This window comes from Tamandua tetradactyla, chromosome 17 (genome assembly GCF_023851605.1).
Source record: "Tamandua tetradactyla isolate mTamTet1 chromosome 17, mTamTet1.pri, whole genome shotgun sequence".
Classification (NCBI taxonomy): domain Eukaryota; kingdom Metazoa; phylum Chordata; class Mammalia; order Pilosa; family Myrmecophagidae; genus Tamandua; species Tamandua tetradactyla.
The window spans coordinates 46,259,890-46,287,222 of record NC_135343.1 but is presented as its reverse complement, the minus strand read 5'-3'; the positions used below and the strand labels follow the sequence as shown (position 1 = coordinate 46,287,222).

At 37.1% G+C, this 27,333-nt stretch overlaps 1 protein-coding gene and 1 pseudogene across 5 annotated transcripts in view; one reads left to right on the top strand and one right to left on the bottom strand.

Annotated features, from left to right (window-relative positions):
* The window catches only part of EXOC6B (exocyst complex component 6B), an 870,074-nt gene that overhangs the window by 144,175 nt on the left and 698,566 nt on the right, over nucleotides 1-27,333 (top strand). For all 5 annotated transcript variants that reach the window (XM_077134552.1, XM_077134551.1, XM_077134550.1 and 2 more), the window contains exon 2: nucleotides 11,149-11,314. In XM_077134552.1, the coding sequence (XP_076990667.1) occupies nucleotides 11,149-11,314 (166 nt within the window). The remainder of the gene's footprint in view (nucleotides 1-11,148; nucleotides 11,315-27,333) is intronic.
* On the bottom strand, nucleotides 19,724-20,487 carry LOC143661684 (transmembrane protein 69 pseudogene; annotated as a pseudogene).

Genomic DNA, 27,333 nt, shown 5'->3' with positions numbered 1-27,333 from the left:
ACAGGTAATCACAATATAGCTCAATAAATTCTAAGATGGTGATAATCACAAAGGATGAGCATTTAACAGTGTCTGTGTGATTAGGAAAGATTTTCCAGAGAAAGTAAGGATGAACTGAAGGGTGAGTAATGATGAGCCAACCTTCGGAAGAAAAGGGGGAAGGGAGAGATAGGTCGATGGAACAAGATTTCTTAGCATTTTGCAGACTTTGAGTTGCTTTTGGTCGCTTTTCTGATTTGCTTACTACCTTTGGAGACCAAACAATTTAGAATACTTTGCTTTGCAAGCAGCAGAATATCCAGCTGAAAGTGGCTTAAAACAATAGGAAATTTGTTAATGCACATAACAAGAAGTCTGGAGATAAGGCTGTTTCAAGATTTAAGTACCCAGGTATTTTCCACCATTCCCCTTTGTAGGCCTCAGTTTATGGGTAGTATCTTCATCTCAGGATGATTGCTGTACCCCAAGTATCATTCTTTCATAGGACAACATAGGAAAAGCCGTTTTTTTCCCTGCATCCATCAGGAAAGAAAACCTTTTCTTGAACCTCACTGCCAGACTTAACTCATTGTTAAGAGTTGTGCCATGTATCTTTATGTTCACTAGTTACTACAAGGAAAATGGAATTACCATGATTGGTTTACAGGCTAATTATTATCTACCTTTTTTGGGTGGGAGCTCAAGGAGAAATACCAGAATAAACTGAGACTCTTCCAGCAAGAAGTAGAATCTATTAACTATTGTGTAGGCATAATAGGCAACTGACTCATCTCATTTGAGTACAGGTTTTTTTTTCTAAACCACTTTGCTTTGTGTCAGGCTTAATATTACATTATCCTTTTTCTAATTGTGTTTTCCTTGGGAGTCCGGGTCAATTGTATCAGTGACAAGCAATGTAATTTTGATTAAGGCATTTCGCTTTTCCTGGCCTCAGTTTTCCTCAAGTGTACAATGAGACCTTTGTAATTCATCTTTAGAACCACTTTTAACTCTAAAGTTTTAGGAGTTCACATGGCTTGTTTTCGTTCCTTGCTCGTAGACTGATGTACTAGAGAGGACACTTCCTAGCTGTGTGTACTTGCCAGTTTACTTCATCTTCTTGAGTTTCAAGTTCCTTATTCATAAAATCGGGGTAATATCTAATTTATAAGGTATATAGGATTTAGATGCGATAACATATGCTCATAATAAGTATATATTTCTCTCTTCTGACAAGCAGATTTGAGCTTATATAGATGTCAAGTGAGTAGAGGGGAATGATAAATATTTGTTGAATAGAATGCCTCAGGTGCCATTTTATAAATTAAAACCGTTCTCTTAATATGCACATGAACTCTAGGTGAGAGAGGTATATATAGAGTATCATTATGATGTTTAGAAATAAACACAAGATATAAGTGCTAGACTAAAACTTTTTACTTTTTGCCAAAACCTGTGGTTGATTTATGGGTTTTTGGAACTCAGACTTCATCCACAAGGCAGCATTTATGTAGTTGAGGTGAAATCTAGGATATAAATGTTATCATTAATTTCCAAGCATTTCTTCTTGTTGGCTTTTTACTGGTTACTAGAATTTTTTTTGGATTATCACAGATAAGCTAGTAATGCAGTTTACTTCAGATAATCATATTTAACTGTCACATCTGGACATGTCAAGAACATGTAACAATTCTCAATTCCATGCTTTCCTTTTAGAAATGGAAATTTAAGCATTTGAATACTTCCTATAAAATGTCATTTAGTAACCAGTTATGAGTCTTTGACCAACTGATAAACGTTTTTTTTTTTTTGATAAATGTATGTTAGTATATAGTTTAGAATATAGTTTTATCCCATGCATGAAGCATGTTTCAAGGAGTGTTAGAAATATGCCATCACTAGATGGCAGTCTTTCTCTAGTTTATTTGCTTGGAGGGGGTGGGGGTGGGATGGGGGTGGGGGTGGAAGCTGAAGCTTCACTTCGTTCAAGTACAGTATTGTCCACTGATATTATCTTATCTTCAATAGATCTATACCCTTTCTAAGGACAATTTGAGACTTGTTTGTTGTTGTTTTTAGTATTTTATGTCTAATGGACATGTTGGCTAGCACTGGATAAGGTTGAGATATGCTAAAAATGCTGATTCAAGGTTTACTTTTCCATTCTGATCAGTCTACCAATTGCTTTTTCCCCTGCTGGGGAATTTGAGGCAGAATCTCTAAATCTTTTTAACCTGTTTGATAACCAGGTGAACTCTATAGATCCTTTCCCCTTAAAAATACATTTACAATAATACATTAAAAATCCTTTCCCCTTAAAAATACATTTACAATAATACATTAAAAATACATTAAAAATACATGTATATGAGCGGTGCACTGGTGGCTCAGTGGCAGAGTTCTCCCCTGCTGTGCCAGAGACCAGGGTTTGATTCCTGGAGCCTGCCCAGGGAGCCTGGCCATGTGAAAAAGCGAACAAACAAAAATGTGTGCATTTGCTCATATACACAAAATCTATGTAAAATCTGGGGAATCAATCCTTTCCTGAAGCATAACATAAATAAGTCTATGAAATATAGACTAACAACCCATGTTTTAAATATATGGGTTTTGCATTTTATTCTTACCTTTATTGTTCAAAGATATTAAGGGGTTCCATTGTAAACCTTTCCCTTACTCAACATTATTAAAATTAAAGAAAATGTTAAAGTCATAAAGGTCCTAAGATAGGAGAAAAAGGTGGGGGTAGTAATAAGGAGGTAGAAATTGTTAAACAAGTTCTGAACTAGTTATTTGCAGTACTTTGAATATGTATAATCTTTACATTTTTAAAAATGCACTTTTATTGAGATATGTTCATGCACCGTACAATCCATCAGAGGTATATAATCAATGGCTCACAGTGCCATAGTTGTGCGTTCATCACCATTATCAATTTGAGAACATTTTTATTAGCCCAGAAAAAGAAATAAAAATTAAAAAACGCCCAACACATCCCATAACCCTTATGCTTCCCCTTTTATTGACTCTTGCTAATGGTGTGGTACATTTGTAACTGCTGAAACATTATTAAGATATTACTGTTAACTACAGTTCATGGTTTGCAGTAGGTACACTATTTTCCCATATATTTCTATTGTTAACTCATTGTAATAATGTCATACATTTGTTCTAGTTCATGAAAGAACTTTTTTTAAACTTTTTTTATTAATTAAAAAAATTAACAAAACATTTAAATATCATTCCATTCTACATATACAATCAGTAATTCTTAATATCATCACATAGTTGCATATTCATCATTTCTTAGTACATTTGCATCGATTTAGAAAAGGAATAAAAAGACAAAAGAAAAAGAAATAAAAGGATAATAGAGAAAAAAAAACTGTACGTACCATACCCCTTACCCCTCGCTTTCATTTACCACTATTGCAAACTGAATTTATTTAAACATTTGTTCCCCCTATTATTTATTTTTATTCCATATGTTCTACTCTTCTGTTGATATAGTAGCTAAAAGGAGCATCGGACACAAGGTTTTCACATTCACAGAGTCTCATTGTGAAAGCTATATCATTGTTCAATCATCATCAAGAAACATGGCTACTGGAACACAGCACTACATTTTCAGGCAATTCCCTCCAGCCTCTCCACTACATCTTGAGCAACAAGGTGATATCTACTTAATGCGTAAGAATAACCTCCAAGATAACCTCTCGACTCTGTTTGGAATCTCTCAGCCATTGACACTTTGTTTCATTTTACTCTTCCCCCTTTTGGTCGAGAAGATTCTCTCAATCCCTTGATGTTAATTCTCAGCTCATTCTAGGGTTTTTCTCAGTCCTTTGATGCTGAGTCTCAGCTCATTCCAGGATCTTTTCCCATGTTGCCAGGAAGGTCTGCACCCCTGGGAATCATGTCCCATGCAGAGAGGGGGAGGGTGGTGAGACTGCTCATTATAATGGCTAGAGAGAGAGGCCATATCTGAGCAACAAAAGAGGCTCTCTTGGGGGTGACTCTTAGGCCTAAATTTTAAGTAGGCTTGACCTATTCTTTGTAGGGTTAAGTTCATGAAAGAACTTTTAAATATTTGTATAGTTAATCACAGTCATCTACTGTAGGGGTCACTGTTATATATTCTCATGTTTGAACCTCTAGCTTTCCTTCTGGTAACATACATGACTCTAAACTTCCCTTTCACTTTTTAGTGCTATGAATTATATTCACTGAACATGCTGCCATCATGACCTCTATCCATTTCCAAACGTATAAGTTTGACCTAGTTAAAAGTTCTACAGAGGGTACACAGGTGATTTAGTGGTAGATTGCTTGCCTTACAAGCGGGAGACCTGGGTTCGATTCCCAGACCATAGACTTAAAAAAAAATCTGTACATATTAAGCAACTGCTCCCCATTCTTTAGCCTCATTCTATATCCTGGTAACCGATATTCTATTTTATGTTTATGAGTTTACATTTTATAATTAGTTCATATTAGTGAAATCAAACAATATTTGTCCCTTGGTGTCTGACTTATTTCACTTAGCGCAGTATCCTGCAGGTTCATCCATGTTGTCACGTGCTTTAGGACTTCCTTCCTTCTTACTGTTGAATAATATTTCATCGTATGTATATACCACATTTTGTTTATCCATGCATTTGTTAATGGACACCTGGATTATTTCCATCTTTTGGCAATTGTGAATAATGCTGCTATGAACATCAGTGTGCTGATGTCTGTTGTGTCCCTGTTTTCAGACCTTTTGGATATATACCGAGTAGTGGATTGCTGGGTCATAAGGCAACCCTATACTTAGCTTCCTGAGGACTCGCCAAACTATTCTCCACAATGGCTGTACCATTTTACTTTCCCACAGGCGGTGAATAAGTGTTTCTACTTTTCTACATCCTTTTCCAACACTTGAGTTTTCTGTTTATTTAATAGTGGCCAATCTAGTAGGTGTGAAATGATACCTCATTGTGATTTTGATTTGCGTTTCCCTAATAGCTATTGAAGCTGAGCATCTTTTCATTTGCTTTTTAGCCATTTGTCTTTCCTCTTTGGAAAAATGTCTATTCGTATCTTTTGCCCGTATTTTAAATTGGGTTGTTTTGTCTTTTTATTGTTGAGTTGCAGGATTTCTTTATATATTCAGGATACCAAGCACTTATCAGATATGTGGTTTCCAAATATTTTCTCTCATTGAGTTGGCTGCCTTTTCACCTTTTTTTACAAAGTCCTTTCAAGTACAAAAGTATTCAATTTTGAGAGGTCCCGCTTATCTACTTTTTCTTTTATTGGTTATGCTTTAGGTGTAAAGTCGAAGAAACCATTGCCTAGCACAAGGTCCTGAAGATGCTTCCCTGCATCTTCTTCTAGTAGTTTGATAATTCTGGCTCTTATATTTAGATCTTTGATCCATTTTGAGTTAATTTTTGTATAAGTGTGAGATAGGGGTCCTCTTTCACTCTTTTGGATATGGATATTCAGTATGAATATTCAGTTCTCCCAACACCATTTATTGAAGAAACTATTCTGTCCCAGTTGAGTGTACTTGGGAACCTTGTCAAAGATCAATTGACCATAGATCTGAGGGTTTGTTTCTGAACTGTCACATTGATTCCATTGACCGATATGTCTATCTTTATGCCAGTAACATGCTGTTTTGACTACTTTGGCTTTTTAATATGCTTTAAAATCAGAGAGCTTGAGTCCTCCCACATTTCTTCTTTTTCGTGGTGTTTTGGCTTATTTGAGGCTCTTTACTCTTTCAAATAAATTTGATAATTAGCTTTTCCATTTCTGCAAAGTAGGCTGTTGGAATTTTTGTTGGTGTTGCAGGGAATCTGAAAATCAGTTTGGGTAAAATTGACATCTTAAATGACATTCAACCCTCCAGTCCATGAACAGAAAATGTCTTTCCATTTGCTTAGGTTTTCTTTGCTTTCTTTTAGTAATGTTTTGTAGTTTTCAGTGTACAGATCCTTTACATCCTTGGTTAAGTTTATTCTTAGATATTTGGTTCTTTTAGTTGCTATTATAAATGAAAATTTTTTTCTTGATTATCTCCTTGGATAGTTCATTACTAGAGTATAGAAACACCATTGACTTATGTGTGTTAATCTTGCACCTGCACTTTGCCAAATTCATTTATTAGCTTTTTTTGTGTTTTTGTGGGGGACTTTCTACATATAGAATCATGTTGTCTGCAAAATGGTGAAAGTTTTACTTGTTCCTTTCCAATTTGGATGCCTTTTGTTCTAGTTTGCTAGCTGCCAGAATGCAATATACCAGAAAAGGAACGACTTTTAACAAGGGGAATTTAATGAGTTGCTAGTTTACAGTTCTAAGGCCGAGAAAATGTCCCAGTTAAAACAAGTCTATAGAAATGTCCTATCAAAGGCATCCAGGGAAAGATTCCTTGGTTCAAGAAGGCCGATGAAGTTCAGGGTCTCTCTCTCAAATGAGAAGGAACATGGCGAGCACAGTCTGGGCTTCTCTCTCAGCTGGAAGGGCACATGGCGAATACGGCGTCATCTGCTAGCTTACTCTCCTGGCTTCTGGTTTCAAGAAGCTCCCTGGGAGGTGTTTTCCTTCTTCATCTCCAATGGACTCTCTGCTTCGTAGTGCTACAGCATTCTCTCCTCTCTCTGAATCTCTTTCTCCAAAATGTTTCCTCTTTTATAGGACTCCAGTAAACCAATCAAGACCCACTCAAATGGGTGGAGACATGTCATCCCTAATCCAGTTTAACAACCATTCTTGACTAAATCATATCAACCAGGGAGATGATCTCATTACAGTTTCAAACATACAGTATTTAAAAGAGATTATTCTACCTTTATGAAATGGGATTTATATTAAAACATGGCTTTTCTTAGGGGGCATATACCCTTTCAAACCAGCACACCTTTTATTTCTTTTTCTTGACTAATTGCTCTAGCTGCAACTTTGAGCATAATATTGACTAGCAATGATGACAGTGGACATCCTTGTCTTGTTCCCAATCTCAAAGGGAAAGCTTTCAGTCTCTCACCATTGAATATGATATTAGCTGTAGGTTTTCCTTTCTTTCTTTTTTATGGCCTTTATCATGTTGAAGGACTTTCCTTCTATTTCTACCTTTAGAAGTGTAAGAAAGGATGCTGGATTTTGTCAGATGCTTTTTCTGTGTCAATCATGATGGTCGTGTGTTTTTTTCCCTCATCAGTTAGTTAATGTGGTGTATTACATTAATTGGTTTTCTTGTATTGAACCACCCCAGGCTTAGGTATTAGAGTGATGTTGTCTTTGTAGAATGAGTTAGGTAGTACTCCCTCTTCTTCAACTTTTTGGAAGAGTTTGAGCAGGAATTGTATTAATTATTCTTGACATAGTTGGTAAAATTTACCTGTGAAACCATCTGTTCTTGGGAGTTAATGACCGTTCAATCTCTTTACTTGTGATTCATTTGTTGTTGAGATCTTCATTTGTTGTTGAGATCTTCTGTTTCTTCTTGAGTCTGTGTAGGTTGTTTATGTATTTTTAGGAAGTTGTCCATTTCCTAAGTTGTCTAGTTTGTTGGCAACAAAGCTGTCTAGTTTGTTGGCATATAGTTTTTCATGGTATCATCTTATGATCTTTTTATTTTGTCATGGTCCTTGGTAATGACACCCCTCGTTTCTGATTTTGTTTATTTGCTTCTTCTCTCTTTTTTACTTTGTCCATCTAACTAAGGGTTTGTCAATTTTATTGAGCTTCTCAAAGAATCCAATTTTGGTTTTACTCATTTCTCTGTATTGTCTTTTTGTTCTCCATTTCATTTCCTTTCTAATCTTTCTTATTTCTTTGCTTCTGCGTACTTTGGAATTAGTTTACTATTCTTTCTCTGATTTTTCCAGGTTTTCAGTTAGGTCTTTGATTTCAGCTCTTTCCTCCTTTTTAGTGTAGGCATTTAGGACTACAAATATCCTTTTCAGCATTGTCTTTGATATGTTGTATTCTCGTCTTATATATCTCAAGATATTTACTAATTTCTCTTGCAGTTTCTTCTTTGACCTACTTATTGTTTGAGAACATGTTGTTTAATCTCCATATATTTGTGAATTTTCCAGTTCTCTGACTGTCATTGATTTCCATTCCATTATGGTCAGATCATTTCAGTCTTTTAAAATTTATTAAGTCCTGTTTCATATCTCCCACATGTGGGCTATCCTGGAGAACACATGGGCACTTCAGAAGAATGTAGATCCTGCTGTTTTGGGGTGCAGTGCTCTATATATGTCTGTTAGATTTAGCTTATTTATCATATTATTTAGGTTCTCGGTTTGCTTATTAATCTTCTGTTTAGATGTTCTATCTATTGAAGAGAATGGTGTGTTGAAGTCTTCTACTCCCTTCAGATTTGCAAGTCTGACATGTTACTCCTTTAGATTTGCCAATGTTTGCCTCCATGTACTTTGGGGCACCTTGATTAGATGCATAGATATTTATGATTGTTATGTCTTCTTGTTGAATTTCCTCTTTTATTAATATATAGTGTCCTTCTTTGTCTCTTATAACATTTTTTTCATTCAAAATCTATTTTGTCTGTTATTAGTTTAGTTATCCCAGCCTTTTTTTGTTTGTTTGTTTACTGCTTGCTTGTAATATCTTTTTCCATCCTTTCACTTTCAACTTGTTTGTACCTTTGGGTCTAAATTGAATCTCTTATAAACAGCATATAGATGGATCGTTTTTTAAAAATTCATTCTGCCAATCTGTGTCTTTTGATTGGGGAGTTTAATCCATTGACATTCAATGTTATTACTGTAAAGGTAGTGCTTACTTCAACCATTTTAGCCTTTAGCTTTTGTCTTTTTTTTCCTTCTCTCTTTTTATTCTTTTAGTTACCCTTTCTAGTACTCTTCATTATTGTATCCTCTTCCAGACTCTGTTCTGTGTTTCATTTTCATCTGGCAGAACTCCCTTTCATAGTTCTTGCAGGATTGGGCTCTTGTTAACAAACTTTCTCAGTTTCTGTTTATCTTGACTATTTTAAACTCTCCCTCATTTTTGAAGGGCAGCTTTGTTTGGGAGATAATTCTTTGTTGGCAATTTTTCTCTTTCAGTATCTTAAATATATCATAACACTGCCTTCTTATCTCCGTGGTATCTAAGGAGAAATCTGCACTTAGTCTTATTTGGCTCCCCTTGTATGTGGTAAATTGGTTTTCTCTTGCTGCTTTCAGAATTTTTCCTTCTCTTTGGGATTTGACAGTCTGAATAATAATGTGTCTTGATCTGGGTCTATTGGTATTTATTGTTTGCTTTTGGGTTTCTTGGGTTTGCATATTTATATCTTTTGTAAGGATTGGGAAATTTTCAGTCATTATGTCCTCAGATATTCTTCCTGGCCCTTTTCCCTTCTCTTCTCCTTCTGGGACACCCATGATGTGCATGCTTGTGCACCTTGTGTTGTCAGTCATTTCCCTGAGATTCTGTTCAAATTTTTTCCATTCTTTTTCTCCATTAGTTCTTTTGTTTGTTCAAATTTGGGTGCTCTGTCTTCTACCTGACTGATCCTTTCTTTTGCCTCTTCAAATCTGTTATGTGTATCTTGCGTATTTTTAATTTCATCTCATAGTGTCTTTAATTTTCATAAGACCTGTTCTTTCTCTATGCATTCTTTCAAATTCTTCTTTATGCTCACTCAGCATCTTCTTAATATCCTTCATTTCTTTAGCCATCTGGTTGAACTTGTTTAGGAAATTTGTTGGAACATCTTTGATTAGTTCCAAATTCTGCATCTCTTTCAACTTTTTAATTTGTTCCTTTGACTGGGTCATATCTTACTGCATTTTTGTATGCCTTGTGATTTTTTGCTGATATCTGATCATCTGATTATCTTGATAAGTTTATTCTGAAGGTCAGTTTCTCTCTCTTGTTTATGATTTTGTTGTTGATTGGGTTTGTATTAAAGTTTGTCTTTAACAGTTGGATTGTCAGTATCTACCAGCTACAACAGGGCTGGGTACCCATACAGATCCATTAGGCTCTGGGAGAGGTTCTGAAAAGACTCCGAAGAGCCCTTTTTATCCTTGCACTTTCCAGTCTCCCCAGTAGATGGCACTCTTTGGCAATCTATTTTGCCTCAGCTCTATGAAGGTAGAGTTTTATGGCTTTTTGCCAAATCCTCCTCTAAAGCAGTTGAGACAGTGACACCTGTTGGTTATTGACTGGGAGGGGCTGAACTATGGGAGTACTGTGTTCTCATTTTGCTGTGTTGGGTTTTTGTCCTCCTCTGTACTTGGGATAGAGTACTTCTGTAACAGTCCCCCAGGCAAGGATGGGACTGCCCATTGTTGCTTACCTCCAGGGTCGGGTATGGGCATCAGGAGCTGTGGAAGGAATTACTCATAGTCTCTGACCATGATTTCTCAGTCTCTTTATCTTGCACTTCCCTGGGCATTGCTGGTCCCCGGGTCCCCACATAGTTGATTTGAAGAGTTACTGCCTTGCTATTTACCGCTTTTGGGAGAGAATAGGTTTTGTTGCTCCCTCCCTAATCCTCCTTTTTGGACGCTCTTCCTCAGGGCCATTTTGAATTCAGCATTCCTCTGCAGCTTATGTTCTGCCCTGTGTCTCTGGACTTCAGTCTTTGTGTCTGGATATGTGTGGGGAATCTAACTCACTTCTGTGAGTAATTTTATAATCTCTGTCCTTAGTGGAAGGTAGGAAGGATCTGGACACCTGCCCCTGAGCACTTCCCAGTCTGCGTAGGACTGAGTGATGGGAGGAAAGAGGACTGGCCAGTCTGGGACTGAAGTCTCCTACCTGATATTTTTCTCATTCTTTTATTCAGTGTTTGTGGAGTCCTTCTCCAGTTTCTTAACCTTCTTTTAGAATTCTAAGCAAGTGAGATTTGTCCTTTTTTTTGCTGAATCTCTGGAGAGGTTTTCTCAGGAGATTGCTTACATTGCCTGTTGATGATGTCACCTCCACTCAAACATTTCTGAATGGTTGAGAAACTAAAGGGTAGGATTTTCCTAAAAATACACATCTAGCATTGGGGTGATATTAATGTAATTGGATTACTTTGTGATTTGTCTACCCTAAAGCTCTGATTTCCAAAGAAATTTAATTCTTTGTAATTATATTACTTCTTATTAGAGCTAAATCTAGTGTAATTTTCATGCCATTTCTTTAAAGGTCTGTCTATGATGGTGAGGAACATGGAAGATTTATGGAGAAGCTTGAAACTCGAATCCGCAATCATGACCGAGAAATTGAGAAAATGTGCAACTTTCATTACCAGGGCTTTGTGGACTCTATAACTGAACTGCTGAAAGTGAGAGGAGAAGCCCAGAAACTAAAAGTAAGTCTCTTAGAGAGACTTGTTTCTCTGTCCCATATGGGATTTTGAATTGCATTAAAAGAGTTAGGGAATTGATGCAGATTACATATTAGTATTAAAAACTTTTACATAATGAGAAGAATTTGTACTGATGCATAAATAATTGAGATTTTTTTTTTTTAGCTAAAGAGAATGCCCTTTTAAATTAAAGTTTAATTGGCATAACTACATGTGAATGATAACCACTGATTAGTACCAGTTTTTCTTTTCAAACAGAAGCTCAGTTGACCTTCCATGTCACCTGCTTCATTGCTGGATAAAAGTCATCTCTGTTGGAAACCAGAATTTCAGGGAATTGCTGTATAAGTGTTTGTAGTATGGTACCTAGCCAAAGGAAGAAAATCAGTGGTAGCTGTGGAGGGTCTGCTACCAAAGCTTTAAGATTATTTCTTCATTGAAAGATTCAGGTTCAAGAAGGAGGTCAGCCTGGACCCTGGCAAAGCCAATTCATTAAACTTAGAAAATGATTTTGCTCAGTGAACTTAAGTCTCACCATTTCTCTAAACTCTTCTCTTATTTCTAATAATTTTGTGTAGATTGTTTGAGTTTTCTATTTAAATGAACATGTGATCTGTAAATAATAGCAATTTTATTTCCTTCTATCTAGTTCTTAAGCTTCCAATTTATTTTTCTTGTCCTATTGAAACTTGAATTAAAATCCCTAAAGGATTTTCCCTGGGTGTGGGGTGAACTTGATAGTGAGTCAACATTTCAATTATTTAAAAAAAAACAGCAACTTTTTGAAGAAGAGCAAAGAGGTAATCTTTTTGAGGGGAGAAATAATCTATCAGATGTTAAATTAAATTCTCAAACTACAGTAATTTAAAAACCCATTTGGCTATAAAATCTGTTCTTCATATCCTGAATGGACATGAAGCCAACAGATTTCTTAATTTTTAAAATTTTATTTGAATTGTCATGTTTTGCTACAGAAATATTAGTGTGTTTGATTATGGGGTGCTGTCCCAGACCTTTTGGAGGGGGACATTTGTGTGTTATGTACTGTACTATCTTTGTAAAATTTCCAAAATTCTGAAGTCGAAAACATATCAGGTCCCAAGATTTTAAATAAGAGTTTATGTACCTGCTCAACATATATCTAGCCAGATTGAGAAATGTAAGATTGCCAACACAAACCTCCCTTTTGAACCCATCTCAATTGTTTCCTCTATCTCTCACTTCTAGAGGTCAACACTCTTCTGATTTGTTGTTAATATTCTTTCATGCTGAACTATTTTAATTTAAATTATGTTAGATTTCTTTCTCAACATAACAAAATCAGTACTAGATGATCTGAAGAGTTAGATGTGAAAAAATAAAACAAAACAAGGAATTAGTGGGAACTATAGATGATATTTATATGATTTTGGGAGTGGGGAATACATTTCTAAACATAATTCCTAAGTTGGAAAGAAAAAATTGATAGCAATGGCAATATTAAAATGAAAGCAACTTTTCTATATATAAATTAAAAATGTTTAAAAAGCAAATAACAAAGCAAGAAAAATATTTACAAATTCATCTGGGAAATGATTGATATACTTAATATTTAGAGTCCTTAAGAAATAAATAGGAAAAAATTTGAACACTCCAACAGAAAACTGATGTGTATACACATTAACATATAATTTAAAATATGAGAACTCTAAGGTGCCACCTAACAATGCCAAAGATACAAAAGAATGATAATTGAGATTGGTGATGATACAGAAATGGGCATGTCTGGTTGCAGTCTAGATTGATACCACCTTTGTGTGAAGCAATTTGTTAATTTATGCCAGAACTTTAAAGTCTTACATAGTTTTAAGATTTATTCTAAGGCTGTAGGTGTGTATAATGATGTTCACATAATGATTTTTGTAATAGGTCAAACTTAAAAATGTCCCTAAAATTATTTAGTAGAGAATTACTAAAATAAATTATAGTGCATCCATTTGAAAAAATAATAAACTACAATATATTGTAGAAGAATATCTGACATTAAAAGATGTTAGAAATGTTTGCTTAATATATAAAATAGAAGGTCGAGTTAGCCCCTGCTCCAAGGAACAGCTAGGAAGTGACGGGAAGGCAACTGGGATGGTGATTCCAAGGCATAAATGACCTGGGAGGGTATCCTACACTGCATAGGAAGGCCCTGGTTGACAAAGCTGAAGAATTGAGATGCAGACAACCGGAGACTTCCCGGTGCAAGGAGCTGAGCGTGCCCCTTTCAGAACGGGGCCCTCAGGAGTGCACAGACTGGAAGACAGGGTCAGGGAAGTGAGCCAAGCCATGTTCCTGGGGTACGCTGCTCCTATGTGTGCCACCCTCCGCCCCACGACTCTCCCCACACCCTCCGCATTTGAGCCCTGTTGCCTGTCTACCCCACTGGGCCCCAAGCGCCCCAGCCCCGACCACCCCTGTGCGTCCCCAATCCACACCCCACCCCGTGCATGCACAAATGCCTGCCCCAGTCCGACCCACCTCTGCCGTGGAAGCTCAGTCTTGCCCTACCTCTCCTGAGACCCATTTACGTACGCCCAGACCCTTGACCCCCAACTCCCTCTCCCTGCACGCTGCAGGCAGTTGTTGTCCTTCCAGGCTGCGGGCGCGTCTTCATACCTGGGTCACACCCGTCCTCAGCCCATAGAGTTGCACAACCTTGCCCTGTGCCCCCTGAGCTGTGTGCATGTCGGCATTCAGCACCCCCAGATCTGTGTCACACACACCCTTGCCATGCTCCCTAGCTCTGGGCAAGCACTCACCTGCACATCTGGGCCACACTTGTCCCCAGCCTGAGCAGATGCAACCCGGCCTGCTGCCCCTGAGCTCAGCATACTTGCACACCAGGGCCCCACCCCTCAGACCCATGCATGTCCATAGCCACATCCTCTCCTCTGGGTGCCCACAAATCTGTGCGCTGACCTCTTGACCCCTGAACCCCAGCCTCCTGCCCCGCACAGTTTAACACCCTTGCCCTACTTCCTGTCACAAGTGCTGTCCTCCCACACGTGGTCAGTGCTCACGTGCGCATCTGCCCTGCACGCGTATGCACCATTGCCCCAATGCCCCTGTACCTTCACATCCATGCCAGAACTCTGCACACCTGGTATCACCCTCCACTGGCCCATGTCTCGCAACCCCTGTGAGCTGTGCCCCACTGCTGGACACTCACACATCTGCATCCTGGCCCTCCTGGATTTCTCCCCCTGAGCAAGGACACAGACTGTGCCTGTCCTCCCAGTGCCCCAACCTCTGTACCCTGTACCTCCCATGCACCATGTGCCCACCTACATCCTACCTGTGTACCAGCCCCTGTGCATCTGCACAGTACCCCCCCGTCCACCTCCCGCCATGTCCTACCTTGGTGTCCCCTCTGCCACACCCTGCTCCTGCGTTCCAAGGCCTATACCCCACCCCAACCACCCTGATACCACACCTCCACAACCCTGAGCCCTGTACCCCTTGCTCACAGGCACCATTGTAGCATCCCTGACCCACTTCTATACTTGTGCTGCAACCTGTCACCACATTGTTGTGCCCTGTCCCACACACCACATCCTGTGCCATATCCCTTCTGCAAATACAAACCTTTAGACCACTAAAGGAAATCAACTTCCAAAGTAACCCTATCAAGATTTTTATATGCCTTGAAGATCACTAAGCATATCATGATGCAGACAGATATAGCCCAGCCTAATGACCAAATTAAAACACCAGAGGAGACACAGACTTTAGAACAGCTAATCAAAGATGTTCATATAACTCTACTAAATAAATCAGTTGGAGGGCTAATGACATAAAGGAGACCAAGAAGACACTAGAAGAGCATAAGCAGGAATTTGAAAGAATACATAAAAAAAAAATAGCAGATATCACAGAGATTAAAGATGCTGTAGATCAAATGAAAAATATATGAGACACATAACAGCAGATTTGTAGAGGCTGAAGAAAGAATAAGTGGACTAGAGGACAGGACAACTGATTTTGAACACTCAAAACAGCAAATGGCAAAAAAGATGGAAAAATTTGACTTTGATCTCAGGGAAATGTTGGACAAAACAAAGTACACAAATAAGAATCACTGGTATTCCAGAGGGTTAAAAGAAGAGTACAGGGCTAGGAAGATTAGTTGAGGATGTAATGGGGGAAAACTTCCCAACACTTATAAAGGACATGAATATGCAAATAAAGAAGCCTAATGAACTCCAAATAGAATAAATCCAAATAGGCCTTCCCCAAGACACATACTAATCAGCCTGTCAGTGTTGAAGAGAAGCAGAAAATCCTGAAAGCAGCAAGAGAAAAGCAATCTATTGCATACAGAGGAAACTAAATAAGACTAAGTTAAGACTACTCAACTAGCACCCTGAAGGTGAGAAGGCAGTGATATAATATATTCAAGATCCTGAAACAGAAGGACTTCCAGCCAAGAATTCTGTACCCAGCCAAATTGTCCTTCAAAACTGAGGGAGAGATTAAAATTGCATTGAATCTGTACATCAGTTTGGATAGAACTGAAATCTTAACTACATTTAACCTTCCTATCCATGAGCAGGGGATGTCTTTCCACCTATTTAGATCTTCTTTTATTCAATGCAACACCAATAAAAATTCCAACAACCTACTTTGAAGACTTGGAAAAGCTAGTTACCAAATTCATCTGGAAGGAAAAGAGACCCTGAATAGCAAAAAGCATCCTAAAAAGAAGAACAAAGTGGGAGGATTGACACTTCCTGATTTTTAAAGTTATTATAAAGCTACAGTGGTCAAAAGAGCATGGTACTGCTGCAAAGATAGAACTATTGACCAATGGAATTGAATTGAGAGCACAGAAATAGACCAGATCGACAGTGAACTCATCTTTGACAAGACCCCCAAATCCACTAAACTGGGATGAAATAGTCTTTTCAATAAATGGGTATGGAAAAACTGGATATCAATAGCCAAAAGAATGAAAGAGGATCCTTAGCATACAGCCTATACAAAAATTAACTCAAGGTGGATCAAACACCTAAATATAAGAACCAGTACCATGAAGCTCCTAGAAGAAAATGTAGGCAAACATGTTCAAGACCTAGTAATAGGATGTAGCTTCCTATACTTTACACCCAAAGTGCAAGCAACAAAAGAAAAAATAGATAAATGGGAACTGCTCAAAATCAAATGCTTTTGTGTTTCAAAAGACATTGTTCATTATAGCAGGCACACTTCTTAGCTGACTGCAGATGTAATGAGCAGCAAATGAGGTTCACGTACCATTGGCTCATGTCCTCAGCAACAGAACTAGATACTGTCACCTGGCCAAGTTGACAACTGAATCTAACTACTACAGGGAGGTTTGGATTTTCTGTTTGTTGAGGGTGTGTTTATTGATTATCTTTCTCTTGGGAATAATGAAATTATCTAAAATTGAGATTGTTGATGGACTGTTGAGTTTGGACATTATACATGATGCCCAATGAATGGAGGTGGCTGAAGGATGCACTGACTGAGGAATAGGTTGACAAATGATGGTTTATATATATGATCAAATATTGTGCTGCTACAAGAAGGAACAAATTTGTGAAACATGTAACATTATGAATGAACCTGTGTGACATTTGGTAAGACAAAATAAGGCAGAAACAAAACAGCAATTGTTGTATGGTCTTATTTAGAAAATATTTATTAGAAAACAAGGGCCTGGATTATAAGCTCTTATAGCAGTCACATTTCATCTGTAGTGGTAAGTGTTATTTCTGAATTGTGAGAGGCTGTTTTATGTATGCATTACCTGGTATTTAGAGATAAGAATGCCTCAGGTTGTAATTAAGGTAATTCAGAACACAGGGGTAGAAAAGACATTGTCTATATTTTAGAACCTCACTTACTCTTTGAGACCAGAGGAAGAAAAGCTTATTTTGTCTAGAACCTAAACTTTCTGTAGCGCATAATCTAATTCAATCTGTCTGGATAGATCATTTGAACAATTCAAATACATGAAGCCCAAAATAGAACGAGGGCTTTTAATCCTGTATAGTTTAAAGTAATGCTTCCCAGAGTATGTTAAGGAGATAATCAAAACGTATTGGCAATGTCCCTTGAGGGATGGGAGAAGAAGTTTGGAACTATTAAACTTTCCCACCGGGGAAATCCCTGATACTGTGTCAAACATTAGGGATGCCCAAATTAATAAGCCAAGCCCTTGATCTTGAGGCTTGCTCTTGTGAAGTATATGTATGTAGTAGAGAAGCTTTACCTAACTATAGGTGTACCTAAGAGTTACTTCTGGAGGACATCTTTCTCTCTAAGTCCAATTCTGCAAGTGAAACCATTGCCCTTCCCCCCCCCCGAGGGACGTGATTCAAGGGTGAAAGTTTCCCTGGTAGCAGGGGATATGACTCCCAGGGATGAGGCTGGCCCTTACATGGTAGGATCAACAATGCCATCCTGACCAAAAGTGGGAAAAGAAGTGTAAAAAAAAATCAGGTGTCAGCAGCTGAGAGGTTTCAAATAGAGCTGAGAGGCTACTCTGGAGGTCTCTCTTATACACTCTTCAGTTAGACTTTGCTATCTATCATAATTTGCCAAACCCCAACGAAAACTATTCCTGCCAATCCTAAAGAACAACTAGGGCAATATATAAGATTCTATAAAGGTTCCATGCACTAGGATAACTTCAGAAACCTGCAACCTCCAGATGGCTACCTGGACAAGATAAATCCTGAAATGGCAGAGGGGCCAACCTCTCCAGAACATCAACTAGTTCTATCCCCTTATCCTATATTATCGACAACCCCTTCCAACATGAAAAAGTTAGAATGGGGATAGCCCAAATACCCCTAAAGAGTGGGAGAAAGCTCGAAGGTGATGGTGGAGTTACACAGAGAAGGTAGGGTTTAACGACTGAGTATAATTGCTGAATCATTGTATTGATATTTATTTCAGTCTCCAGTATGTAGAGCAGTTTGAAGTAATAATCTAAAATTGTGGAACTGTAACTCATACCAAACTCTGAAAGGTGTTTTACAACTTATCACTGCACTGTGCTTTGAAATTTATTGCTTTTTTGTATATATGTTATTTTTCAGAAAAAAGAAAGTTGATTGTGATGATTAAAAGAATGGAATACAAATGTATGAACAATATGATTCCATTTTTATAAACTAACTATGCATATACCTTAAATGAAATAAGCATTAATAAAGTTGGAAGAATGTATACTAAATGTTATTAATCATTGTTGGATAAAGGATAATTTTAATATTTGTATTAATGTATGTTTTAAGTTTTCTACAATTTGAATTGAAAAATTTGAGTATCAATTAGAAAATTCAGTGTTAGGCTTACTGTAACAAAATCATCATTCAGTGTAGGAAAATAAATTGAAATTCAGGTTAAAAAATTATGAGGGTCTAAATTATGTAGGTGTAAGGAGTTGGTCAGTAAGGGACAGATTGCAGAGATGCTTATGAGGTAAAATATCTCTGGAATAATGCTCAAAATGACTCCCATGTTTTTTGAATGGGTTACTGGGTAGTTTGGTAGTGCTAGTCACTGAGATGTTGAAGAAAGTGAGGGTTGGAATCTGATGAAAATTTGGGATCTTCTTCCTAAAAAAAGTATGTTCTTGAGAATGAATTAAGAATAATTTCAAAGAAAAACCTATAGAGGGATTCTGCTAGAGTAGTGCTTTCCAACTTTTCTCCTTCATAGTGATAATGGAATGGCAAACATGTGGGAATAAACTAGAAAGGATTGGGGCAGTATGGGGCTTGGTGAAAAAAACTTTGCATTTTCTTTATGCATTATAATAAGAAAAATAAAAAATAAAATATTAAGCTATATTAAAATTTGTATAAATCTTCCAAAAATTTTTTTTTAACTTTTGAAAATGAGAAACTTGAAATTGCTTCCATGAACATAACTTAAAAAAAAAAAAACTTTTATTTTGAAAATACTTTCAAAACTTACAGGACAATTGTAAAAATAATATAAGACCCATACAGAGAAATTCATCATACTCCCTGGGGCCGAGATACCTAGATCCACCGACTTTTTTTCTTCTTCATCTTTTTATTTTTATTTTACATTTTCTAGACAAAAATATTGCAGTGTCTAAGTATATGGCTATATAATTCATAAAAAGACTGAATGAGAATGATAAGCAAATATAACATGAATAGGACTTATCATGGATTTTTAAGCTCTTACCCAAGTAATTATTATGAAGTAACAATTTTGAAAAATGAAGAACAATCTGTGAAGAATAAATTATCATTGACTGGAGAAAAGAACCAAACAAGTGGAGAAAAGAACCAAACGAGAAGAAAAGGGTGATGGCAAAATGCAAACTTACAAGGCTTATAGCAAACATGCTAATATCTACAGAGTGGTTTTTTATATTTATTCTACTTGACTAGGTCTCTTGGGTCCTCCCTCTGGTTATGTATTTTTAACTAGTAAAGTGATTATGCATAGAAAAAAAAAGATTACTGAAGTGACTAATATCCTCAAAGCTGTTTTGAACCAGTTGGGGAAATGTGGCAGAGAAAAAGTTCAGTGTGTAATGCTATCCCCTAATCTATTATTATTACCATGACTATAGCTTCACTGAGTCTTTCACAATTGAGAAAGGCAAATCATGGGAACAAAACAGGAGTTGTACTATTAGCTAAATTAAGGAAGTCTGGTTTGGCTGGACTACTTTCTGGCAGAATAAAACCCCATCTGATTCCTCCCCAAAAAAGATAGAAAACTGGCTCCATAAGCCATCAGAGTAAAAGCTAATAAGGGAATGTAAATCTTTGTCATCACCATGAGCAGAGGTGGAGCAACAGATGGGATTAATCCTGCCACGGTTATGTAGAGTGCTGGTTTTGGGCTGTCAGGCAGTTAAGTGATGATGTTTGGTGGCCTGGCCAGAATTATTGCTTCTTTTTAAAGCAGCATGGGGAAGTATGATAGCATTATCTCTTGTTCATACATACTGAATGTGATAAGAAGAGCCAAAGCCTTGGAAACAAATGGGAAAATTTCTGCTGGAGAGATGTCTTGAGAGAAAGTGTATCTGTTCAGGTGGCTTCTAATCCTACTGGGAAAGGGTGCTTCAGCATCTTTGAGGATGCTCGAGAAAATTTCTGAATGAAGAATAGCAATCTGGACCCCATTGAAAGTCTTGCTCAGGAGGATGCCAGGCAGTTCTGATTAATAAGTTTTTATAGCCAAGTGCAGGGAATGAACCAAAAGTAGCATGTTGATGCTAATGTTACATCAGCAAATAGGAAGCTGAGCTGTAAGGCACTTAAAGTGCCTGGGAAAGAGCACTTAAGTGCCTGGGAAAGGGCACTTAAAGGCGAGTGGGGTTTGGCAGCTTCCGTTTCCTGAGTATCGAAAACAAATGATTCCGGGTAGAAACTTGACCTGCGCTAACTAGTTCCCAAATCGGAATTCCAGTCCTGGAGCCATTCTTTTAAAATCATTATCTAGTGGAAGTTGGCCATCGAGTCCTACGTGGTCTCCGAACGATCCTTGCCTCTGTGTGGTCCCTGAACAATGCTTGCCATTGCCATCTGCCCCTCCAAGTTTGGGAAGATAGTCCCTGTTGAGACAAAGTCAGAGTAATGGGGGTTGAGGAAGGTAGGAGTCTTGGAATCTAGGCCAAGTGTGACTTGGTCAAATTGCTTGCCATCTCTGGAACTCATTTCTTACTTTGCAAAGCAATAAGGTTTTTAGAACCATCGAGGCACATCTAACTCCGTATTAGGGTTCATAACTTTTAATATTATTAAAGAAAACAAAACAAAACCCTGTTCCTACTTCCATTTTTTTTTGCCGGGACTAGAAACTTCATTTAGGAATAAAGAACACAGGGGGCAGAATTTTTACTTCTCCATGAAAGATGTGATGAAAAGCACCTTGGGGTTGGGGTTGATTCAACAAGTTAAATTAACCCTCCCTTGGCTTTGTCTTTTATTTACTTCTCGGCTATGTGACCTTGGGCAAGTCCCTTCCCCATTCTGGATCTCTTATTTTTATTGTCCTTCAGTCTCTAAGATAAAGCTGATGACAATATAAAACCTTAGGGGCCCACACCAGCCTGTTCTTTCATTCTTTCAAATTGCAGGTAATCTAGCTTCATGATTGTGGGTCAACAAGTGGCTTAGCTTTGCGTGGGGGATAGCCTCACAGTGAATTCTTTGTTAATAGTAACCGCTTCTTGTTGCACTATGTTTTCACTTCTATTTCCTTCTTAGCCTGTCATGGCAGTGCCGCCCCCTCCCCAGTGCCATGCCCAGTGAGACTTTGTGCAGGAGAAGCAGCTTCTTTTCCCAGGCATAAGCACAGGCTCTGGTTCAGCATTGGTGCCGAGGCACAATACCTGCGATCACACAAACTACCACTCCCAGTGGGTAGCGTACTGGCCCCAGCCGCATAGGTCTCCACAGCTGGCCTGTGTGGCCAGGTAGGGTCTGGAGTCTCAAAGATGTGCGCATATGATGGAAGAAAAGAACAGAAGGTGGGAAGGAGCTGGATAATACACTCTTGTGAAACCAGTTTGCTAGTACTTGTCGAGGTAGTTTGGGGACTCGTGCTTGCCAGAGATGAGGCTGGGAGCAGATTCACCAACTTTTAACATTTTGCTGCATCGTTTAAACTGTCTGCCTGTTTACTATCCATCTATTTTCTAAATATTTGAGAGTAGGTTGTATACATCATGCTCCTTGAACACTTAATAATTCCATGTACATTTTCTAAGAAAATGAATATTCACTTAATAACCATGTTGACTATAGTTATCTAGTTCAAGAAGTTTAACACTGGCAATAGTTTATACTCTGTATTCCAATTTACAGGGAAAAAAAAAGAGACTAAAGAGACAGGGACAATTAAATGCAATATATTATTCTGGACTTGATCTAATAATGAAGGAGAAAATACCAAAAAGGACATTCTTAGGACATAACCTTTAAAAATATTTATTATGTTAGAAATGTTTATATATATATTCTTATAAAGACTTTTAAAATGATGACCTTTTTGAATTCTTCATGGGCTTTATTCATGAGAACTTATTCTTAGTAAGAGGTGATGAAAAACGAAACTAATTTCATAGCCATTAAAAATGTACATCTGGGATACAAGATAAATGTTCAACAATCAGAAATGTTTCTATATACAAATAATATCTTAAATATGGAGACAATTAAGGAAAAATTCCATTCAAAATAGCCACTAAAAGAATCATGTTTTTAGAATAAGCTTAACCAGGGAAGTAAAGGACCTGTTTATAGTAAAATACAAAATATTGTTTAAAGAAATTAAAGAAGATCTGAACAGATGGAAGGATATTCTGTGCTCATGAATAAGAAGGTTGAATGTTAAGACTTCAATCCTACCTAAATTGAGCTATAAAGTCAACGCAATACCAATCAAAATTCCGGCAGTCTGTTTTGAAGACTTGGAAAAGCAAGTTATCAAATTCATTTGGAAGGGAAAGAAATCTCAGATAGCTAAGGATATTCTAAGGGAGGAGTGAAATGAGAGGATTAACATTTCCCAACTTTAATGATTGTTATAAATCGACAGTTGTTAAAACAGCATGACATTGGCACAAAGATCGAAGTACTGATCAATGGAACTGAATCGAGAGTGTGGAGATTGATTACAAAATTTATGGTCAATTGATCTTTGACAAGGCTCCCAAATCTACTGGATAGAATAGTCTTTTTAGTAAATGGGCTTGGGAAAACTGGATAGCAATAGTCAAAAGACTGAAAGAGGAACCATGTCTTATACCTTATACAAAAAATTAACTCAAAATATATTAAAGACCTACATATAAGAGACAGTACTATAAAACTCCTGGAAGAAAACATAGGGAAACATCTTCAAGACTTGGTAATAGGAGGTAGTTTCCTGAACTTTACGCCCAAAACACAAGCAACAAAAGAAAATATAGATAAATGGTAGCTCCTTAGAATCAAAGCTTTTGTGCCTCAAAGGATTTTGTCAAAAAAGGTGAAGACATAGCCAACTCAATGGGATAAAATATTTGGAAACCATATATCAGATAAAAGTTTGATATTCTGTGTACATAAAGAAATTACAGAATTCAACAAAAAAAGAAAAAGGCAACCAATTATAAAATGGACAAAAGATATGAATAGACATTTTTCGTAAGAGCAAATACAAATGGCTAAGAAGCACATGAAGAGTTTCTCACTTTCTTTAGGTATAAGGGAAAAGCAGATTAAGACTAAAATGAGATTTTTACCTAATACCTGTGAGAATGGCTGCCATTAAACAAACAGGAAACCACAAATGTTGGAGAGGATGTGGAGAAATTGGAACACTTATTCACTGCTGGTGGACTGTATAATGGTACAGCCACTATGGAAGACAATATATGGCTGTTCCTTAAAAAACTAAACATCAAGTTGCCATATGACCTGGCAATACCACTACTTGGTATATACCCAGAAGAGCTGAAAGCAGTGACTCGAACACACACTTGAACACTGATGTTCATAGTGGCACTATTTACAATTGCTAAAAGATGGAAGCAATTTAAGTGCCCATCAACAGAAGAGCGGATAAACAAAATGTGGTATATATGTACATTGTAATATTATGCTGCAATAAGACGAAATGAGGTCCCAAAGCATACAACAATGTGGATGAAACTTGAGGACATAATCCTCAGTGGAATAAGTCAGACACAAAAGGATAGTTACTATATAATTTCGATATTATGACTCTGGTAAAGATGACAATGTCCAGGGTCAGGTGAGCTGATTGAATAATAGGCCAAGAAGTGATCAACTTCCAGTTGGAAAGTCAATGCCACTTCCTCTAATATTTTGCTTTAGTATGATCTGGATGAAGATTTTGAGGACAGATGGAAATGTGGTGCTCTTCTGCCCACATTATCTTCCCTCCTCCCCACTTCTTTTCTCCCTCCTTTCTCCCTCTTTTCCTCTTTTTTCTTTCTCTATTTCTTTTTTTTGTCCCTCCTTCCTTCCCTCGAAATATAAAAATAAAAGAATGAATAGTTCCAGTCTCTCCAGATTATGTGATGTAAATTTCATGTGTTGATAATTCCATTTTAAAATTTAGTTATAAGAATATATATTTTTTAAAAAAGAGTATCAATGAGGTACCTCAGTACTTTGTGACAAGAACCTTTTCACTATCCTATTTAGATTTTTAGTACTAGATTTTGAAGTTAAATCAACTGGAAGATTTACTGCTAAGTGGTACATCATTGAGCTGATGGCATTCAATTAGAAACAAGCACCGTGCTTTCATTTGTAGTTTAACTTATAGATGTATTTTCTCTTATGGTTGTAAAAATGCAATGGTAACTAAATGCGTATCTTGATAAAGATTTTACCTTGATACATTCATGAGTTCTAAGCCCCAAAATGTAAGGTTCTGGCAAGTTGTAACTGAAATATTTGAACCCTGTTTAATAAACATTCCCCAAATCAGCCCCTAGGTTGTCTTGTGACTATTGATCATGGTTGAAAAGTTCTGGGAGAACGATGATCATGCATCTATGTGATGATGTTAAGAATTACTGATTGTATATGTAGAATGGTATGATTTCTAAATGTTGGGTTAATTTCTTTTTTTCCGTTAATTAATAAAAAAAAAAATTTAGCTTAACAAAGAAAAAAAAAAAGTTCTGGGAGGCGTTGCCTGAACGCCATGTGAATTTTTTCTCTCCTTTGAGCTTAGTGAGTTTATAGAAAAGAGAAAGTTCTCTGATCCATGTACATTAGAACAATGTAAGTACTGGGCTGTTGGACAGACAGAGAGGGATGGAAAGGGACATGGGAGTGGGTTGTGAAGAAGCCAGTACTGAATAGGAGAAAAGAGATAGCAAATGAAAATGGCAAGAGCAAGGAATGGGTGTGAAATATAAAAGGGAAAAACAGGAAATTCTCTGAAGGGACTCTCCAAAGTTGCACAACCATTAATGTACCTGCTGTCTAGAGGAAGATGATTTGAAGGGAAAAACATCAATTTAAGATTAAAAAGCCCATCTGTTAACATGTCTGTCCCATATCAGAAGTTTATACTTAAACTTTGGCAATTAAAGAGCTTTTTTAAAATTATTATTTGTAAATATGAGATTTATAAAGGTTTGTCATGCAACCATTGTGTATGGAAGAGTCCAAAATCTGTAGGCCAGGCTGTGAAACTGGTGGCTCTGATGAAGGGTCTGGATGAATTCCACTTGAGAGTCTTGCTGGTGGAAGCAGTGAGAGTGTCTCTTCTCCCTTAAAATTCTTCAAGTGATTGGATTATCTAATTGTAGGAAACATGCTTTATTTGATCACAGATGTAATTGCTACAGATTTAATCAACTGACTGAATTAAAGAGCTTTTAGCACAGATGCTACAAAAGATACAGAAGCTAAATTGTTCCCTTATTACACTAAAGTTGTACAAGGTCCTGGAACAGAACAATTTTTACTTTTATAAATCAAACAAACAAAACAAACCAAAAAAAAGACACAAATAGAATAATCACAACCCAAATACTACCATTAGCCTAAAAATAGTTATGAAGTTTCTATTAGTGGGAGGTCTAGGTGCTACTAACACTGTAGACAAAATTATAAACATTTTTCTTGAAGATCAGAAGAGAATACTGAATAACTCTTATAAAAGAGCAGATTTGCAAAAAAAAGTACATCATTTGAAATTAAAGAATCTTAAAAGTGCTTTCTTTTATTCGTTGGCAGATATCATGCTGAAGTTTTGGTGACTGTTCAGTCTCGAATGAATGCATCTGAAATGTGTGAAAACAGATATAGGGCTCCTGCCTGGATATGTGTGTGTATGCTATTAGTCCCCACCCAGCCATTCTAGTTTTCAGCTCGACCTTAGGATATCTTTGTCTTAAATTCCTTCAGCAGCCCCCAGAGACCCTGGGCCATGATGGGCAGCAGGATGCCTTGTCTCTGGCTACTAAATTAGTCTGGTTTTCTACCTCCTTAGCAGGGGAATACTAGATAACATTCATAATGCTCACCAATTGCTGGCAGCACTTCTTGCTTGTTAACGATCTTCTTTTTCCTTTTCTTCTTGTTCCAGCTGCTCAGCATGTCCCTCAGGGAATGCTAACAAGGCTGCTCATCCTTATTATAAACCACCACTTCAGGGTTTTTTACTGCTTCAGGCTCCATCCAGGTTCTCTGAAGATTGAGGGAATCACTGTCTAGTAGTATACCTGGGGGATCTGCTGTAGAGGGGATCCATTTGACCTGGATTAAGAATATATGAAATAGTTTCCTGAAGTCTAGAAAGGAGCTTAAAAAATGGAAATCACTAAGTATTAACTATTTTCAATACTATTTTAACATAGCAATAACGGATTACTTTCTAGCTTGCCCACTATTTCTTTTGCTTCGCAGAATACAAACACACACACACACCCACCCACACACACACACACAAACACAATTTATATTTTTAAATCAAAAGTAGCATTCTTTTCATTGTTATGTTAGCATAGTATTGAGATTGTTATTGTGCTCATCTGTTAGTCTCTTATGGATATGCTTAAGAACTGTATATCTGCATGAAATCAATTTCATCAGTGTTTTTAGCAAAAACTGAAATGAAATAGAATAGAATCAAATGGAAAATAATAAAGTGCATTACCTGTAAGGGCAAACATTGTTTCTTATATTTTGTTTCAAGTTTTTTTTTTTTTTTGCATATGTATGTAACAGTTATTTGTGTTTATTCCCCTGTGCCCATGTACTGGATTGCAATGTAAAATTTCTTACGAGTTTGAAGTGAAAAAAGTTGGAGATATGGTGCCTTTATAAAATAGACAAGACTACTCTTATAGAGATGATGCTGAGTTTACGAGTATTATTGGAAGGTTGGATTTTTTTTTTAAATATATATTTGTTAACAAGAATTAAATCTGGTACAAATGTATATTAGCCCTTGGCAAAAACTGTTAAGGTTCATTTTTGCAAAAGTGGAAGATT